At 40.4% G+C, this 19,562-nt stretch overlaps 1 protein-coding gene across 3 annotated transcripts in view; it reads left to right on the top strand.

Annotated features, from left to right (window-relative positions):
- Positions 1-19,562, top strand: part of MRRF (mitochondrial ribosome recycling factor) — a 57,635-nt gene that overhangs the window by 11,006 nt on the left and 27,067 nt on the right. For all 3 annotated transcript variants that reach the window (XM_026009250.2, XM_026009251.2, XM_072748706.1), the window contains 3 exons: positions 2,942-3,097; positions 6,362-6,480; positions 13,444-13,535. In XM_026009250.2, the coding sequence (XP_025865035.2) occupies positions 2,942-3,097; positions 6,362-6,480; positions 13,444-13,535 (367 nt within the window). The remainder of the gene's footprint in view (positions 1-2,941; positions 3,098-6,361; positions 6,481-13,443; positions 13,536-19,562) is intronic.

Here is a 19,562-nt window from a genome sequence, read left to right as displayed (position 1 = left end):
TTTTTTGACTATGTAATGGGGTATATTTAAGCTCAAAATTGTAATATCTTTCTGGTGAATTGATTTCTACTGTCATTGTGAAATGGTCTTCATTTTTTCTAATAATGCATTTTGTCTTAAAATCTATTTTTAGTTACTAATATAATTGCATCGGCCTTCTTTTGTTTAATATTTGCCAGGGTTATAGTTTTTCCATTCCTATACATTAAATTTTCTATAATCTCACGTTTTTGTAAATCTTATGTATCGTATATGACTAGATTTTAAAAGTTCTTATTGATAATCTCTAACTCTCTTCTTGGTCTGTTTATATTGTGATTATAGGCATTTGTATCTGTCATTTTATTTTGTACTTTATCATAGTTTTTTAGTTTCTTTTTTTCCTCTCCTTTCCATTGAATTAATCAAATTTCTTTATTTCACTTTTTTCATGCTTGCTGATTTGGAAGTTGCACATTTTATTTCTTATTGTCTTAGCAGTTACCCTTAATTTCTGTTTTTAACTTTTTATAGGAATTAAAAGCACCTATAGAAAAATGCAGCTATCATAAGAAACAGCTTGATAATTTTCACAAGCTGAAAACACTTGTATAATCAACATTCAGATCAAAACCCAGAACATTCCCAGCATGTCAAAAGTCCCCTTTATGCTCCCTTCTAGTAACTTCCCACCTTCTACTACTTGTAAGTAATTATTATTCTGACTTCTAATGGCATGGATTAGTTTTGTCTGTTGTACTGTGTATTCTTGTATCTGGCTTTTGTACTGCACACTCTATATTCTGGTGTCTAGCCTCTTTGCTCAATGTTATGTTTGTGAGAGTCAGTTTCTTCTGTGTAGTTGTAGATCTTTCTGATGACTGTACACTATTTCATTCATATTATCCATTCTAATATTGATGGGCATAACTTAAAACTTTTAACATGCATTCTTAGTTTAAGAAAAATCAAAAGTTGAAGATCTTGTTTCCATCGTTTCTAGCTCATGTTGTTGTTCTTGGAGAGTCTGCTGTTATTCTGGATTTTGATCCTTTATGGATCACTTGTCTTTTATCTTGGGCTATTTTCAGGATCTCTTTGTCCTTGCCTTTCTGCATTCACAGGATGTCTAGGTATGAATTTACTTTTACTATCCTACTTGGAACCTGTATTTCTAAATCTGAAGATTCTCATCTTTCATCATTTCTGAAAATTTTAAGCCATCATTCTGTTAACTTAAGAGCAATAAGGTTTCAAGCACAGTGATGGTGCAAGCAAATACATATTTTTTTAAAAATCACTCTGGTGCTTACTAGTTGGTATTTCGGGGAAAACATTCAAGTCACTTAAGTGCTTAGATTTCTCTAAGTGCTGTGGATTCAATTAAATGCTGTATATTTCTCATCTCATCTCCCATACAAGAGGGACAATAATAAACTCTGTTTTTCTTACCTCTGAGAACTGCTCTGACTCTCTAATTAGAAGAATGTATTTTAAATTGCATTGCAAATTATAATATGCTCTAGAGGGGCACCTGGGTGGCTCAGCGGTTGAACGTCTGCCTTTGGCTCAGGGCGTGATCCCAGAGTGCTGGGATCGAGTCCCACATCGGGCTTCCTGCATGGAGCCTGCTTTTCCCTCTGCCTATGTCTCTGCCTCTTTCTCTCTGCATCTCTCATGAATAAATAAAATCTTAAAATATATGTATATACTCTAGAAATATCACAGGATCTGGCCCACCGTAGATGTTCAATGAAATTTGTTGTGAATAAACTCAATAAATATTTGTCAAATAGTTAACAAATTTAAGATAGTATTACTTAGTATTTTTACTTTTTTTTTTTTTTTGCCTTCACCTACTTTCCATGAAGAAAGGCAGGAATATTTGTATTACTCATGGGAGTGATCTATATATATAGAATGTATATGGAAAAAGAACTGGTGGCTTAGGCATAAAATCAAATTTTATTCGGCTGCCATTGCTGTTGATTTTCTGAAATACAAACCATTGTTATTACCACTAGTGGTGTTTATTTTATTATTTTTTAAAGATTTTATTTATCTACTCATCATAGAGAGAGCGCGCGCGCACACACACACACACACACACACACACACACATGGGGGGGGCGCAGAGACACAGGCAGAGGGAGAAGCAGGCTCCATGCAGGGAGCCCGATGCGGGACTTGATCCTGGGACTCCAGGATCATGCCCTGGACCGGAGGCAGGCGCTAAACCGCTGAGCCACCCAGGGATTCCCCCACTAGTGGTGTTTAATATTTGTTAACTACTGTTGTTCTTTTTATCTGTCCTGACTATCAGATACTTTGCATATCCTCCCTTAGTATTCATTTTAAAATGAATTAATATGTTTCCTGTGTCTCCAATTAGATTTTTCAGAGACAATCTAATGGAAAGTTCTTGGATTTAAAATTAGACAGATCTGGGACCACATCTTGGCTTTACGATTCCAGGACCTTATGACATTAGGCAAATCACTTCACCTTTCTCATTTTCAGTTTATTTTTCTAAAAAATAAGGAATTCATTTATGGAGTGCCTGCCATATGGACAGTGCTCTTTTAGGTATTTGAATTACTTAATTTGTATCATAGCAACCTGGCAATACAGATATTATCCCTGTTTCACAGGCAAGAAACCCGATACTCAGAAAAGTAGAGTAACTTGCCCAAAGTCATAAAACTGGTATTCATCATAGTCAGGATTTTCACCTGAAGTATTTCATTATAAAGCCTGTGTCTTCACTAGTATCTCAGAAAGTGATTAGCACAGTTCTGGGGACCGAGTGAACAATAATTAAAGTTCTTTCTTAGGATACTGTTAATGTACAATTTTTTAGCACTTAGCATTTTTCCCTGCACTTAGTAGGTACTTCTTCACTAATTGTTTATTATCTCTGTCTATGCTGCTCTTCTTTATTCAATGATTGTTGACTTTCTAGCCAAAGGGAAAGGACAGTTCCAAACCAGAGTGAATCTTAATGCTGCCTTGGTTGAGGATATAATCAACTTGGAAGAGGTGGATGAAGAAATGAAGTCTGTGATGGAAGCACTCAAAGATAATTTCAATAAAACTATCAGTATAAGGACCTCACCAGGTTAGTGACTGAACCAACGTTTTGGAGAGGGGCATAGGGGAAAGATCATGGCTTTGGCAGAGCTGGGTTTCAGTCCCAGTTTTGTTACTTACTTACTAACTGGTGACCATGGACAGTTACTTTACTTTTCTGGTCCTCAGTTTCCTTGTCTAATTCCTACTTTATATCTTTGGGGTGGGTATCAAAATAAATACAGAATGGTTGGAGCACATTGCCTGGCTCATAGTTAACAGTAATACCTGATTCATCCATTTAGCAAATATTAGTCTACTCTGAAGTAAGTATTATGCTGGTACACAGTGGTGAACAAAAAATAGGCATAGTCTTTGCTCTCATGGAATTGCACTCTCAGAAAATGGGAGTTTTATTATGGTTATGCTATATAAACATTTTTGGGTATTTAATCTCACAGTAACTGACATCTTTGGTCTGATTTTTCCTATTTATCCCATTTGGCCATTCTTATGGCTTTCTGGGAACCAAGTGGCTGCAAACCTATCCATCTGAGGCATATCTGTACCCCTGAGTTTGACCAGGAAGATTCCGTTTGGGTTAATAACTTCCTGAAAGTGGCTTTTCTAAGTGGGAAATGTCAGAACTGTCTAGGAGAACTGTTTGCAGATGTGATGGAAGAAGTGAGTTGTCAGCTAATGGTGCAGGCAGGCAGGAAAAATCCAATTGCTATTAAATTGGCCTTTTGGAAATTGTCATCATCCCAGAGTCAAGCCTGAGACCCCCTCTGAAGTTATCTCTCGGAGCTTGGGCTGCTCCCACTCACATCTTGGTTGGGATAGTTCCTAAGGAAACTAGAAAATATTTTGTGAACTTGTTCTTAAGAAAACCAAGTGAAAAATATACAGCTCCATTTATAAACACCAGGAGAAACATACTGAGTTCAGAGAGACGAGATCCTATGTGAAATCAGAAGACCATTCCATCATTTGTCAAACTTTGGACTGGGGCATTTCTGCCTTTGCTGGCAGTAGAGCGTGCCATTCAATCTCTCCCAACTGTTTATTTTAAACTTGCTTATTATTTTAGGTATGAAACTGATAAAGTGCTTTGTCTCCCCTGTGCTTTCTGGCCTGTTAACATTCTGCAGCCGAAACCAGAGAGCAGTTTGAGAGGAGCTCAGGGAGAAATGTGATACTTAAAATTAGCCAGCAAGCTCCACTCTTGTTGAACTTAAAAAGATGATGGGCCTGGAAAGAGGTAGGGAGTGTAATTTGTTAAATGTTAACCTCTGAGAAAATGAGGGGCAGAAATGAGGCTGAGGGAGATTCTCGCTGGGGACAGATTGAGGGAAAAGGATTTGATGCATTATGTCGATATGTATTTAGGGAATGGGAACCACCACAATTGCATACTGAAAAGCCCATGTTGCAACTTCTGTGGCAAAGGATCTTATGGCAAATCAGGAAAGCTGAGCTAAGATCCATTTTCAAAAGGCCTCCCATTGGTATTTCCTCTTTGCCTCCTTCTCTTCAGGGTTATGTTTGTGTAACGTTCTCCGTAGAACTCGGGGCCATGAAGAGACTGGGTGAAACTGAACTTAGCCAGTCTTCTGCATGCCAAATTTTGCATATCCTCTTTCATTACTATCTGAACCAGCAGGCACTTTTCCTTTCACACCTCCAACTGTCTACCAGCAATTTCTATCTCTGAAGAAGTTGATTGCTCTTAATAGTTGTCTAAGGTATAGATTTATTCATGTGTTTGTTCTTACCCTTTTCCATTCATTTGTCCATCTACACACTTAGTATTCACCAAAATGTTATTGAGCACTTACACTGTGCTGATTAATAGGTGCTGTAGATACAGAAAGAAAAGACATTGTTCCTGCCTTCCAAGAGCCTAGAGCCTAATGTGAAGGAATAGACAAGTAAACCAAGATGGACAAAACCATATAGCAAAGCAGAATGGTGAAGACCATGCCTTCAGAGTTGGCCAGACCTGGGTTGAATTTAGGCTCCGTTATGAAGAACTGTTGTGACCTTGGACAAGTTACCATTTGGTCCCTCGTTTCTTCATCCATAAAGTAGTGCAACTATTGCATAGTCATTGTGAGAATGAAAGCAAAGACATTATAGAAAGCATTTAGCACAATGTCTTCTCATAGGAAATATTCAGCAAATACTGATTATTATAAAAGGGTACATAGGGTCCTTGGGGGCTCATAAGGGCATTTGTAATGCAGCCTAGAGTTCAAATAAGGTTTCTGAGATTGGATGTTATTATATCTGAGTGTTAAAGAATGAGCAGGAGTTAACTGAGCAGAGAAGGGCATTCTCTCTCTCTTTTTTTTTTTTTTTAGATTTTATTTGTTTATTCATGAGAGAGGCAGAGACACAGACAGAGAGAGAAGCAGACTCCCTGCAAGGAGCCCCATGTGGGACTTGATCCCCGGACCAGGATCATGCCCTGAGCTGAAGGCTGATGCCAACTGCTGAGCCACCCAGGTGTCCTGAGCATTCTCAATAGAAAGAAAAATATATACTCAGAGTCCTGAGGCAAGAAAGAGAAGATTATATTAGAGAAATTGGAAGTAGAATAGTTTGGTTAAAACTTGAGGCGAAAGTCAAGAAATAATTTAACATTTACTGGGCACTTGTATATGCCAGGATAGTTACAAATGCTTTCCAGAAACTCTTCACTGAATCCTCATAACAACCTTATGAGAGAAGTACAATATTTATGTTACATCTAAATATCAGGACACAGGTGCCAAAAGGTTGAGGGGATCTGCCCAGGGTCACACAATCAGGCGGTGGCAGAGTGGGTACTTGAACCCAGATTATTGGTCTTCAGAATCATGGAGACTTATACCATTATATGTCCTGGACTCTTCCAGATTGAAGCCAGTGGTATCAATAACCTCCTGTCTTGCAATGACATTGAATCTGGTTGAATACTTCAAGTCAAATCTTTGGGCCATAGTAAAGTACTATGTTATTCTAACAACAGTTTGCTGGGACAACACCCAATTTGTCTAAAGGGACCCCTCTCTGCCTTTCTCTTTGTGTCTCTGAATAATCCATTTATCGTTGGCCATCCTGGTTGATGGTAAAGAAGTCCTAATTCTGTCAACATTTCAGAGCTCTTTCCAGTACATGACACTGCTGCTCCTCTGAAAGCCCCTTGAGCAGTTTTGCTACATTGATAAGGAGTCCCTGAATCTTAGCTGAATCTGAATTAGGTAGGGACTTGGGTGTGGGGCTGGTGGAATTCCTTCTGAATTCTCAGACTTTGTGACTTTGCTTCTAGGATCCCTTGACCGTATCACTGTGGTAACTGCTAATGGGAAGCTTGCTCTAAACCAGATTGGCCAGATTTCCATGAAGTCGCCACACCTGATTTTGGTGAATATGGCCAGCTTCCCAGAGGTGAGGTGGCTTTGCCCATAAAGGATTCTTCTTCATGGTCTCTTTTGGAATGGAGGAGGCTGGGTCAAGTCAAGAGGATGTATTCCCTCCAGTTTGGGATGAAACAAGAGAAGGCATGATAAAGGGAACTTAAGGATTTAAGGAAAGCTCTCTTCCTGTTTCTAAATTCCTTTGCAGTTAAACTCAAACACTAAAAGACCAGGCAAGTAATTTGAATACTGAAACAGTCTCCATCTAAGGAAAACAATAGTGGCAATGCAGTGATTGGCACTTAGCCAAATGGAAGGGACTGGGGTTAGTGGGAGAGCTTGCGCCCTGTCTGAAGGGAGCAGCCTCTGCCCAGCTTCTACTGATCCTTGCCAGGCAGAAATGTACACCTGGTAATCAGTGTTATTTGATATTAAGGTTTTTGTTTCTAGAAGTCAGTAACTCACATTTTATATAAGATCTTTGTTAGGGGCACCTGGGTGCCTCAGTCAGTTAAGCATCTGCCTTTGGACCAGGTCATGATCCCAGGGTCCTGGGGTTGAGCCCCACATTGAGGGGGTGGTCCCTGCTCAGTGGGGAGTCTGCTTCTCTCTCTCCCTCTGTCCCTCCCCCTGCTGTGCTCTTTCTGTCTCTTGCTCATTCTCTCAAGTAAATAAAATCTTAAAAAAGAAAAAGATCTTTGTTTAAATGTTGATAATTGATTCACTTTTTTTTTTGAAGACTATGAAACAAAACATATTAATGGGCCATATTTGGTCCATGGGCCCTCAGTTTGTGCCCTTTGCATTAACATGTAGAGCAGACCCTCAGGAATTCATATTCCTTTCTGGAATAATCATTGTAGAACTACACAGAGCACGGAGCTTCCAAGATGAAAGATGGTTTGCATTAGATCATTGCAACCTGGAGGCTATGATTTTAAGTCTAGTTGAGGAAGATAAATGGCTTTTTCCTTATTGGTTCAGTTGGAATTGACCAGATTGGAAGTCCTGGGGAATCTGGAACCTGGTCCCATCTCCCTTCAGGTGGCTGTTTGACCTCCATTTTCTTTTAAAGTATTTTATTTATTTATTTGAGAGAGAGAGAGAGAACAGGGGGAGGGGCAAAGAGAGAGGGAGAAGTAGACTCCCTGCTGAACAGGGAAGCCTGATGCAGGGCTCAACCCTAGGACTCCGGAATCATGACCTGAGCTGAAGGCAGATGCTTAACTGACTGAGCCACCCAGGCTCCCACCCTGCCCTGCTTTTTTTTTTTTTTTTTTTTAAGATTTTATTTGTTTATTCATGAGAAAGACGCAGAGAGAGAGAGAGGCAGAGACATAGGCAGAGGGAGAAGCAGGCTCCATGCAGGGAGCCCAATGTGGGACTCGATCCCGGGACCCCAGGGTCACGCCCTGGGCTGAAGTCGGCACTAAACCGCTGAGCCACCCAGGGATCCCTGATCTCCATTTTCTAATCTGTTAATATGCAGTGAAGGAATCTGAAGTACTTTTCTGTTCCAATGGTCTCTTTCAGTAGTTCTTTCCCAGAGACCAGAGTGAAACCTGTTGGATTAGACAGACTGGGTTAGAGGTATGAGTAAGGGAAAGCCGTTGATAAGAACAAACTGTTTCAAGTTATCTAGGTAAGTTGATGGGGACAGGTGACTTGAGGACCCTACTCTTCCGCCATCTTGCCCTGCCTCTGAACAAACTGTTTCAGAGGGCTACTGTAGCTAATGTTGCAGGCATACTTTGCGGGGGGGGGGGGGGGGGGGGGGGGTGCTGTTACCACTCCCCCATTCCATTTTTCATACCAGAGTGAACTTTCATAAATACATATTAGATTATGTCATTCCCATGTTTTAAATTTATCAGTGGCTTCATGTAATCTTTAAGAAAAAAATTATTGTGGCCTAGAAGGCTTTGCATTATGATATGACCCTTGCCTGTCTCTCATCTCTGTAGTTTTATGCCACTGTCATCCCTGTACACTGCTCTTGGCCCACTGGCCTTTCAGTTCCTCAAACACACCATTTGTGTCCTCAGGGCCTTTGCACATGCCGTTTCCTTTGCATGGAACACTCTTGTGTGGCTAATTGCTACTAGTATTTTGGATCACAGCTTAAGTGTCACTTTCTCAGGGAAGCCTTCCCTAATCTCAATCTAAATTATTTGTCCATGCTAACCTCTCTTATAACCTCTCTCATTTTCTTCATCACACTCGTCATTAACAGTGAGGCATTTGTTTACATCTTTATCTTCCATCTCACTTCCACTAGATTGTGAGCTTGGAATGTAGAAATCTTATCTAACTTGTTCACTGTGTCTGGCACCTATCACAGTGCCTGGCACATGGAAGCACTCAGTCAATTTTCCTCAAGTGGATGAATACTTGTCATTAGACTGATGGAAGGAGAGCATTCTTTCCTGGTGTAACTGAGAAGCAGAGAAATGGACAAAAAGAGAATCGTCAACTCTTTCCCTTCCTGGCTCCTTCTGAATGGCTGAGGCCTTCTGCCTTGTTCATCTGATCCCATAGGCACCAAGGGCCAATTTAGGGAATAGCCTCCTAATTACACAGCTTGAAGACCTCATCAGGCAGATTGCTTTTCAGAGCCAGCCACTTCTGTTATTAAATAGCAAATGGCATTCACAGAAGAAGCATCTGATTGGCCACCAGAGCATCTTATGAGGCAGGAGGAAGTATTAACAGCTTAATTTTTTCTTAGGAAGTTGGAGTATATCTTCATTTTTCAACCAAAGCATCTTTGCCATTTCTCTTAAGTTGAAATCCTGTGAATTTTGAAGAAAAAAAAAAAAAAAAAAAACCTTCATAATCATCTCAGTAGAGAGGTTCTTTACAAGGACAGAGTGAGGAAGTATGAGTTACATTGTCTTTTGAATTCCTTTATCTCATCTGGTGTATATAGTAAACAAATAGCTCTAACTAAATATTTCCTTCCTCCAGTTTAGAAACTGTCCATTGAGTAACCAGGTTCCTAGCTTCAAAATGCTGAGCTAATCCCCTCTGTGTTTATGTAATTCCTTTCTGTTTTACATGCAATTGGCTTTCTTTCCAAACCTGAGCATTTCTGTGTCATGCTATAGTGACACGATGCAGATTTACATGCATAATCTTTTCAAATGCATTGAAGACAGAAAACTGCATTGCATTTGTTTAACATGTGTCCTGCTTGATAAATGATACACACAGTTGCTGCCTTCCATAAACTTGCCTGCAGCTAGAGTTAATGATGGGAAAGGAAAGAAGGGAGTAAAAACCACAGCTTGATTTGAACAAGGCAAATGAGAAAAAAAAAAAAATTGAACAGGCTCCTCTATTGCTCTTGTAGAAGGAAGAAAGCTAATGTGTATTGAGTGTCTACTGTGTTGCCAGGCATTACTTTCTCGTATTTTTGTTCAGTGATCGACATAGGTCCTCTCTAAGATGAAGCATTATTTATTCCATTTTATAGATGAGGCTTGGAGAAGTTAAATATCTTTCCCATGTTCACACTGTTAGGATATTCAAGATTTGAACACGGGTCTGTTTGACACTAAAGCCTGTGTTCCTTTCACTATTCCTAGATTAATTCAGCAGTAACTTATTTTCTATGGGTTATTTGGTTCTATTTGAGGGGTTGGGAATTCATTGATGATTAAGACAGCCAGGATTAATACGCAACTGATAAATGGTTGAACGCTTTATCTGAAACTAATGATGTACTGTTGTCTAATTGAATTTAAATAAAAAATTTTAAAAACAACCAGGGTTCCTGCCTTTCACATGACTTTTCACATGAGGGACTCATTGGGATATAGAAAATGGAAGGCCAGTAATTAAAATGGCCCTAGCAAAGTTGACTTGAACCCAGATTGTCAAAGTTCTTGTTCACCTATCTATGGAAGTTTTATCATCTTTCATCCTTTAATGTAGATTAGCTTAAGAATACCAATAGCAGACATTCTTAATTGATCACAGTACTCTTTATTGCCTGACCCTAGATGGAGCCTGTGAACTTTCTCCACACAGTACTCCAAGCAGCTACAACTAGTTGGTCAGTGCTACTGTTTAAGAACAGCCCATTTGCCCTGGGTCCTGGTCAGCATCCCATCAGTAAGGGGGTACAGGCTGGGATGGAAGTGCAGTAGAAATATGTGCCTTTTTTGTCTGCACCATGAGTAGTTGAGAAGCCATGTTGGTAAATAACTGATTCCCTGAATTTCTATATCCTACTGTATCAAACAAAAATGTACATACTTAGATTTCCTCTTTTAATAGGTTTCTTGGCAAATGAAACCTCTGATTCACAATTTTTCTTTCACATATGAAAGGACACAGAAAAGTATAAAATAAACTTTGGAGGGGGGGGGATATACATGAAGTAAAAATGAGGAGTTGGGTTTTTCTAACAGATCTGAGCCAGTTCATTAATCTACTTATTCAACATTACCATGTACCTGGCACTGTAATTGTACTGGGAAGATGTACGTATTGAGGCAGCTTCAAAACAGCAGTGGGTGTTCCCATGTCTAGGGGAGAAGGTTGTATGGGAAGACTGGGTGGACCAGATGATCATAGGCAGTTGGTGGCGGTGGGATGTGACAGGTGAGTTCTCCATGAGAAGCTTCAGAAGAGGGGGACTCAGAGACTTGAGATCAGGCTACTTCTTCAAAGTAGAGATTCTCCCTTTATTGCTAACTTTAAAAATGGAGGAGAAATTTTTTTCTTTATCCAGCTCTTTTATTTACCTTGACCATTGCCTTTATACACCAGGCCAATTCCAAATTATTTTTGGCTACTTTATTTATTCATTTATTTTTAAGATTTTATTTTTAATCTCTGCACCCAATGTGGGGCTCAGATTTACAACCCCAAGATAAGAGTCACATGCTCCACCAACTGAGCCAGCCAGGCTCCCCTATTTTTGGCTATTTAAAAAAAAAAAAAAAAAGGGATCCCTGGGTGGCACAGCAGTTTGGCGCCTGCCTTTGGCCCAGGGCGCGATCCTGGAGACCTGGGATTGAGTCCCACATCGGGCTCCCGGTGCATGGATCCTGCTTCTCCCTCTGCTTGTGTCTCTGCCTCTCACTCTCTCTGTCTGTGACTATCATAAATAAATAAAAAATAAGTAAAAAAAAATCAGATTCTCCATGCCTCAATTACTGAATACATTGAGCTAACAGATCTGGAAGAAAATTTGAAATAATGTCATTGGGTGGAGAGTTGAGGTGCCAGGAGTCTCCTCCTAACTTTGCCAGTAATTGGAAGTATGTGGATGAGGTCCTCCCCACCATTGCTCTTGGCTGTCAGGGAAGATGGTATATGTGTGCAGGGTCCCTATATACATATGGAAGGGACTGTACCTGATTATGTCAGAGATTACTTCCAGCTTCAATGGTCTGTCATTAGAGGTACCATTTTAGGAATTTACTATTTTAAGCAGTGGTCAGTCACACTGTTATATTCTGTGTACAGTCTCTCAAAGGAATAATTCATCTGCATGTGGACTTCTAATTTATCTTTTTGATCTTATGGTAACACTGTATGTCCCTGTAGAATTAAAGTCATGTTAGGATGAAATGGATAAACTTTTTAGGCAAACCCTCAAAAATCAAAATCAAACCTGGAAAAGTAGAATAGGTATGCAGTAAACCCCATTCATTAAACCGCAAAGTCTAGGGAGGAGCTTAAGGCCAAGAACTGGCCCTGTGAATCCAAGTGAAGTAGATTGGCTCTGGTCACACCTAAAATTCTTTGCAAATGTCAGAGGCCTTTTTTTTATGAATTCCACATTGTCATGCCAATGAAAGTATCTTTCTTCCACACTACTTTATCTTTAAGGATTTCATAGCAGGGATGCCTGGGTGGCTCAGCAGTTGAGCTCAGGGCCTGAATCCCGGGGTCCTGGGATCGAGTCCCATATCGGGCTCCCCATGGGGAGCCTGCTTCTCCCTCTGCCTATGTCTCTGCCTCTCTCTCTGTGTGTCTCTCATGAATAATCTTTTTTTTTTTTTTTTTAAAGGATTTCATAGCAGGTGTAGTTCTAATGTTGCTTGAGGTGAGATGACCCACATGTTGAGAAACCAATGTACCATTGTGCCACCTAGTTCAGTAGAGAGCAAGACTACTCAGAGAAGAGCCTGAAGGATGTCAGATTGGACAGCAGCACATCAGCTGAGTGATGATATCAACCTAGCCATGTTTGGAGGATTTGTATATTCTTACCTTTATATAGGGAGTTTATATGATAAGGCCCCTTGCCTGGATGTCACTGTGTGTGGGGCACAGAGCAGGTTGCATTGTTCATGTTATCTCATTTAATCCTCTGTGAGGTCGCAGTACCGCGTGATCTCAGATTATAACATGGAGACTCAGAGAGGTCACGATTGTTGCCCAGGGTCACATGGTTAGGGCAGCTAGGATGTGGACTGAGATCTATCTGACTCCAGAGCCCATACTGCATTTCCTAGAGCACATACCCAGCAGAGACTCATTGCTCATTCCAAAACATGAGTGAGGTTGGTGTGAGTGTAGATGCGAATGAGTTAAATTTATTTACTCATTCCAAATCGGCGCTGGTATATTTTGAGTGTAAAATGTCAACTGGAATTTTTAATGTATAAAATCTTTCATCTGTCTTTACACCAATCTTTGCACAGACCAGCCCCCCTCCCTTGAGGATTTATTGTGGTTTTGATCTGTGTTGCCTCAAACCATTGAAATCTTTTCAAAGAAGCAGAGCTGTTTTCTTTTTATTTTTTCCTTCTCTTTGCTTTTCTTCCCTCCCGCAATATACTGGTACCAGGAGTGGACATAGTTTGCTATTCAGCTTGATCAAAGCACTCTACACCAATGTAACTTCCTGATCTTACTGGTAACAGAACTAAATGTTTCCATGTTCTGCCAAGATGGGTTGCCAGTTATCGACAGAGGGCTTGCATCTGGTAATAATTATTTACTAATTCTGTTTACCTTTTGATCTGGTTTTCAGTGTACAGCTGCAGCTATCAAGGCTATAAGAGAAAGTGGAATGAATCTAAACCCAGAAGTGGAAGGGACACTAATTCGGGTACCCATCCCCAAGTAAGTTTGGTTAAAATTCACATATTTTGACAGAATGGGGCATTTGTCCTTGGAAGGACATAAATACATCAAGACTGTTAGACTGGTAGTATACCTTACCTGTACTTTTGTCTTGGCAAACTCCAACATCTTTTGAGATCCAGTTTACTGATTCAGAAATATTTATTGAGTGCCTACTAGGGGCTGGAGATACAGCAGTAGACCTGACAAAGTTCTTGTCTGAGTGTGTGTACATTCTGTTTGAGAAGGTAGGACACATAAATAATAAAGTCATTCACATAATGAAATACTGCGAGGAAAGAAAAGATGGTGGGACACAGTAGAGTGCCTTGATGAGGGTGATGGTGGAAGGACAACTTCAGCTTGGGAGGACTCTTTAAGGAGGTAACATTTTTGCTGAGCTAAATGGTGGGGAAGAGCTTTTCAGGCAGAGTGAACAGCCAGCACAAAGGCCACAAATCAGAAAAGACCTTGACACTTGTGATCTCCAACTCATGCTCCTCAGAGGGTTACTTTTTACATTGGTCCTTGCTTGTTGAAACTTTTAGGCATTAGAACAGAATATTGTTAATTATATAAATAGAACTTAGGGTTTTGAGTGAATAAAAATGTATGTTTTGTTTTGTTTTGTTTTTTAATTAAAAAGGAAAAGAAACACTCCAAGGTCTTTAATAACAAGACCTTGGCATGTTTGAGAACAAGAAAGCCAGAGTGTCTGAAACTTAGGGAGGGCGGGAGAGAGAACGGTGGGAAAGGCTTTTCAGGCTGCGGTTAGGAGTGTGAGCTTTCCTCTCATTGAAATGGGAAGCCACTGGAGGGGTTTAAACAGAGTGTTCTGATCAATATTGACTTTTTGGGGGTCTCTCTGGCTGTGAATTAACAAATGGAATGTGGAGAGACATCGTAGTCACAGAGAATAGTCAGGAGTCAGCTGTGATGGTCCAGGTGAAGAAGGAATCTTTGCAGATTCCACAGCATATAGAAGTAGTTTCTCCTTCTGTCACCTCATAGCATTATTATCTTTAAGTCCCTCTTCCTGCACAGTGTGCCTCACAGACAGCAGGTCCCAAATCAGCATTGAATTAACTCATTTAGTCATTCAACACATATTTAATAAGTACTAACTACATGCCAGACACTTTCCTGGTGGCTTGATACAACAGTAAACAAAATAAACAACAAAAGGCTGCTGTCCTCCTGGGCTTACTTTCTAGTTGAGTAGGCACAGTAAACAAAGACTTATTTGAGAGAGAGGGAAAGAAAGCACACATGAGTAGAGGGAGGGGCAAAGGGAGAGGGAGAGAGAGAATCTCAAGCAGACTCCATGCTGAGTGTGGAACTTGAAGCCTGAATGGGGCTTGATTTCACAAACCTGAGATCATGACCTGAGCTGAGATCAAGAGTCATATGCTTAGCTGACTGAGCTACCCACATGCCCTGAAAGGAAGTGACATTTGAGCAGAGACCTAAGTGAAATGAATGAATGAAGCCTCAAGTAACTAGAAGGGAAATAGAGTCTTTTCCCTAAAAAAGACTAAACACCATCCTGTATTTATATATGCTTACCTCACTTCTCACATAATCCCTGTGATGTATGTTTATTACTGGTATGGAAATTTAGACTCAAAGAGGTAAAATAATATCTCAGATCACTCAGCTTATGCTAAAGCTGGGACCTAAGGCCAGGTTTAGTTGATTCTAAAGCCTCATGATATACCATGCTAGCAATAAGAATTAATTTCTAACACTGAAAGTCCAGGAACTTTCCCCACTGAACTTTTGTTCCCCACTTTATGGCTAGAAATTGCCTGTCTTATTCCATCATTCTTTGTATTCTGTAAATCAGAATTAATGCTGTGCTTTGAAATCATATGAATTGGGAGCAGTAGAACCTAGTGTTTAAGAACCAAGTAGACTTAGGTTCAAGTCTAGTACTTGTTTGCTTGGTTCATTAATTTGCTCAGCAACTTTTTACAAATGTACCACGTGTCAGGCTCTGTGTCAGGGGCTGGGGATATACAAACCTAATGTTTGTCTTCGTGGAGCTCACAGGCTGTGACCAGTCCCCTTTTTATACCATCTGCAGTTTATCTGTGGAATTTACTATTACCCACAGTTTACAGATGAAAACTTTGAAAATCATAGAAATTAAGGGACTTGCCCAAGATCACATGGCCAGTAATGGGCAGTCATCCTTCTCAGTTTTTCTGTTACTAGACTACATACTTGTTCTGCTGCACTGCTTTATAGATGGGTCATAATGACTGTGGAAAGTGTATTCATGGACATCAGATGTTAAGACTTGCAAGTGGAATGGATAGCAGTCAGCAGGTTTGCTTTTAGTACTTGCCTTTTTGTCTGTGAAATCTTGGAAAAGCCACCTAACCTCCACGAGCCTCAGCTTCCTTGTATACCAGATGAAGAGATTGGTCTCTGTGGCCTGCCAGATCCTTCTGGAACTTGAAAAGTCTGTGGATGCTATGAATTTATGCTGCTAAAGGCTCATTGCTGCCTTGGGTTCTTCTGAGAGTGGCCTGGTTGTGTATCCTATTCTTCTTGCAAAGATCCAGTTGACATAATGTGCTCCTCTGCAACTTGAGAGGAGTTAGTGAATGTACACTGTATGTAAGTTTGAAGGATCAGTGAGTTTTATTTAAATTCCCAAAGACTTGGGGATCTGTTACATTCTATTTTACATTATTTTATGTTAGTTAATGGGAGTAATCTAAGAGAAAGTTGACAGACCAAAACCGTCTGCTCCTGCAAATCTCATTTTTTATATACTTACTTCCCTTTGACAAGGTGGTAAGGTCATGAGGCCCCTTACTGAATTATAAATTTGGTAGTTTTCCAGATAAAAAATGAATGATCTGTTCTTCATTATGGAGGCTATGTCATACGAGAGGATAAAGGTTGATTTAGACATAGAGGACCAAGGTTTTTATTTGGTTTTGGCAGTAACTCCCATATGACTGACTGTGCACGTCGCCCTAGCAGCCTGAGGCCTTCTAGTTCCTCACTTGTAAAATAAGTGAAATAATACATAATGATATATAGAGATTTGGTGGGATTAGTAGAGAAAATAGATTAAGTTGTATGATCTCCTTAGAGGAAAGAAACTATATAAGATACTGATATTATTTCAGTAAACTTAATTTTCTCTATATACATAATTATAGTTTAGGAAGAAGGAAGGAATTATAGTTTAGGAACGAGGAAGGGAACTGATATGAGTACAGACAATGTCCCAGGACCTGTTAGGGGCTTGACACAGACGGGGAAAGTGGGAAAGTATTATGGTTAAATTTCTGCCTTGGTACCACAGAAGCATGCAGTTGAGTTCATCCTGTCCTGCTTTTTAGCTGTGTGCTGATGGCAACTGTCCCCACCTCTCTGAGTCTCAGGGAGGTCATCTGTAAAACATTTACAGGATCTGCCTTCTGAGATTATTGGGAGGTTTCAGTGAGATAGTGTACACAAAGATTTTGATGCTTAGCCAATATCCAGTGAATGCTAGCAAATGTTTCTCCATTCTCTTTCATAAATAGGCAGGAACACTGTTCCCTTCTAAGGATGAAGACACTGAGATCCCGAGAAGTGGGGCCTAGTTCTGGGTCAGATAGCTGGTAATTGGCAAAGCTGTGAGGGGGGAAATAATATGCTAAACCTTCTGTTAGGAGGCTAGGAGATGTGAGGAAACCAGAAACATGCATTCCTAGGATTAGTTTCTGTTTATAAAATGTCAAGTTAAGGAGCATCTGGGTGGCTCAGTGGTTAAGCATCTGCCTTTGGCTCAGGGCGTGATCCCACAGTCCCCGGATCAAGTCCCATGTCAGGCTCCCTGCGGGGAGCCTGCTTCTTCTCCCTCTGCCTATTTCTCTGCCTCTGTGTGTGTGTGTCTTGTGAATAAATAAAAACTTAAAAAAATAAAATAAAATTTGAAGTTTAGTTCTAGAAAAGTTTGCCTTTCCTTATTGATCTTGATTCTTCCTCTGCCTAATGATCAGTCTGCAAGGTTTCTGGCCTTAATTCTGGCTGCCCAGAGCTAAGTTTTATTTGCAGTTGCAGCAGATCTCAGCTAGTACCTCATCCTCATTATAATCCTCTGATTCTTATATTCTTATTTAAATGAGTCTACTGAGTATGTGACTCTTACGAGATCTTTTGGGGAAGTAGGGGGAAGATAAATCCTAAATCCACAAGGGGCCTGACTGGGAGCCTTTCCCAGTCTTTCCCAGCCTCCGGGAATACAGTCCCATGTGGCTATGCACCGGTTCTCCTCGAGACTATCCTCAGGACAGGTACCACTAAGCCTCAGAGGCTGGGTTCTGTCTGTACTCACAGGCAGTGTGTACAGCTCTTGTTTTCTCCTCTGGCCAGTGTTCTTTCATTTAGAGAAGTCAGCCTGCTGGATAGAGTCTTTGAACATTCCTGTTAATGTGTCAGATCCAGTGAAATAATTCCTTCTGCTTTTCTTACCTATTTATGTAATCACATTGTGGTACTGTTTATTAACCACCTGCTCTGCAGGTGTGGTGCCTGAGGGTGCTGTGCTGAATGCCTTATAGTTTTTCCCCAAATTCTCACAACACTCTGATGAGGTCAGGAGACGATTCTAATGCCTGTTTGGTGAGGCACCTGAAGCTCATGGAAATGAATGCTGGTTGTCATAAAGCTAAGTGGCAGAAGCCACATTAGAACAAAGGTCTTCACTCTTTTACTTCACTAAGTAAAGTGATCAGGGACCCTCAAAAGTTTTGAGCAGGAGATCCTTTTCACCAGGCCAGATTTCCACCCCCACCCTATTCATGTCCCCAAACACACACACAAACACACCCTCCCTTGCTCATTGTCTTACCAAATTGCCGTGAGAAAACCACAGATAGTAGAATAAGCTACTTGTTGGAGAGCACGGACCTCATATCTGCCTTTAAAGAAACCTGTAAGGAATCATGAATTCACTGAAGAAATAAAAGTACGTGTGATTGACTCACTCCCTGCTGAGGTTGCATTCTGTCTTGATTGTTCTCCTTTTTTGTTATTTTTCATCAATGTCCGCATTGATTTTATTTTAAGTAGAATTAAAGAAAAAATTAAAATACCTCCATCCTGTTCTCCATGGGGAACCACTCTGAGCACCTTGATTTTCCAGACTTTTTTCTATGCAGATTCAAACATGTGTTTCTGTCTCCTCCATTTTTCTCGTAATGATAAGGGATTAAATTACACATACTGTTCTGCACTTGTTTTTTAACTTAACAATGTGTCATTACTCTCTGATGAGAATTCTTCCACTCTCTTCTTAAAGGACACCTAGCAGCTGCATTTTACACACAATATTAACTAGTTCCCAGTTGAAAATGTTGGTTGTTGAAAGTTTTTCTCCTTTATTAACAGTGTCATAAGGATCTTCAAGGTTTGCTTCTGGTTCTGCCTGGAGTAGGAAGTGGTAGGGCAGGGGGAATGTACCTAGGAAACAAGGGAACAGGGAAGCTTTAGTGCAGCTCTTGCTGCTTGATGGTTTCGTGCTTGTTTGCAGCAGTGTGCCGTGTATTGCTGAGCTTCTTAGCAATGTGAACATCTCAGGGCAAGACAGCCATCTGTAGCTCACCCAAATGACCCCTCCAGAGCTCCTCAGATCCAGACTCCTTTACTCAGTCTATTGGTTTAAATGTTAAATTCATCCCAAAACACCCTCATAGAAACTTCCAGAATAATGTTTGACCAAATATCTGGGCACCCTGTGGCCTAGTTAAGTTGACACATAAAGTTCACTTTCAGAGTTTTTATAGACCATTATGAGGATTTTAGCTTTTGCTGGGAATGAAATGGAAGTCATGAGAGGGTTTTGAGCTAGGGAGTGACCTGATCTGAGTTAGTCTTTGATCATACTGGTTGCTATTTTGAGAATTCCACTGTAGGAGGCAAGGGTGAAAGCAGGGTCCAGTTAGGAGCTATTGCAGTGACCTAGGGGTGATAATGGCCTGGACTAGCTTAGTAATGGTGGAGTTGTTCAGAAGGTTGCTT

The sequence above is a fragment of the Vulpes vulpes genome, chromosome 2 (genome assembly GCF_048418805.1).
Source record: "Vulpes vulpes isolate BD-2025 chromosome 2, VulVul3, whole genome shotgun sequence".
Lineage (NCBI taxonomy): Eukaryota > Metazoa > Chordata > Mammalia > Carnivora > Canidae > Vulpes > Vulpes vulpes.
Note: the sequence above shows the minus strand (reverse complement) of the source record. Positions and strands in the feature narration are given on the sequence as shown.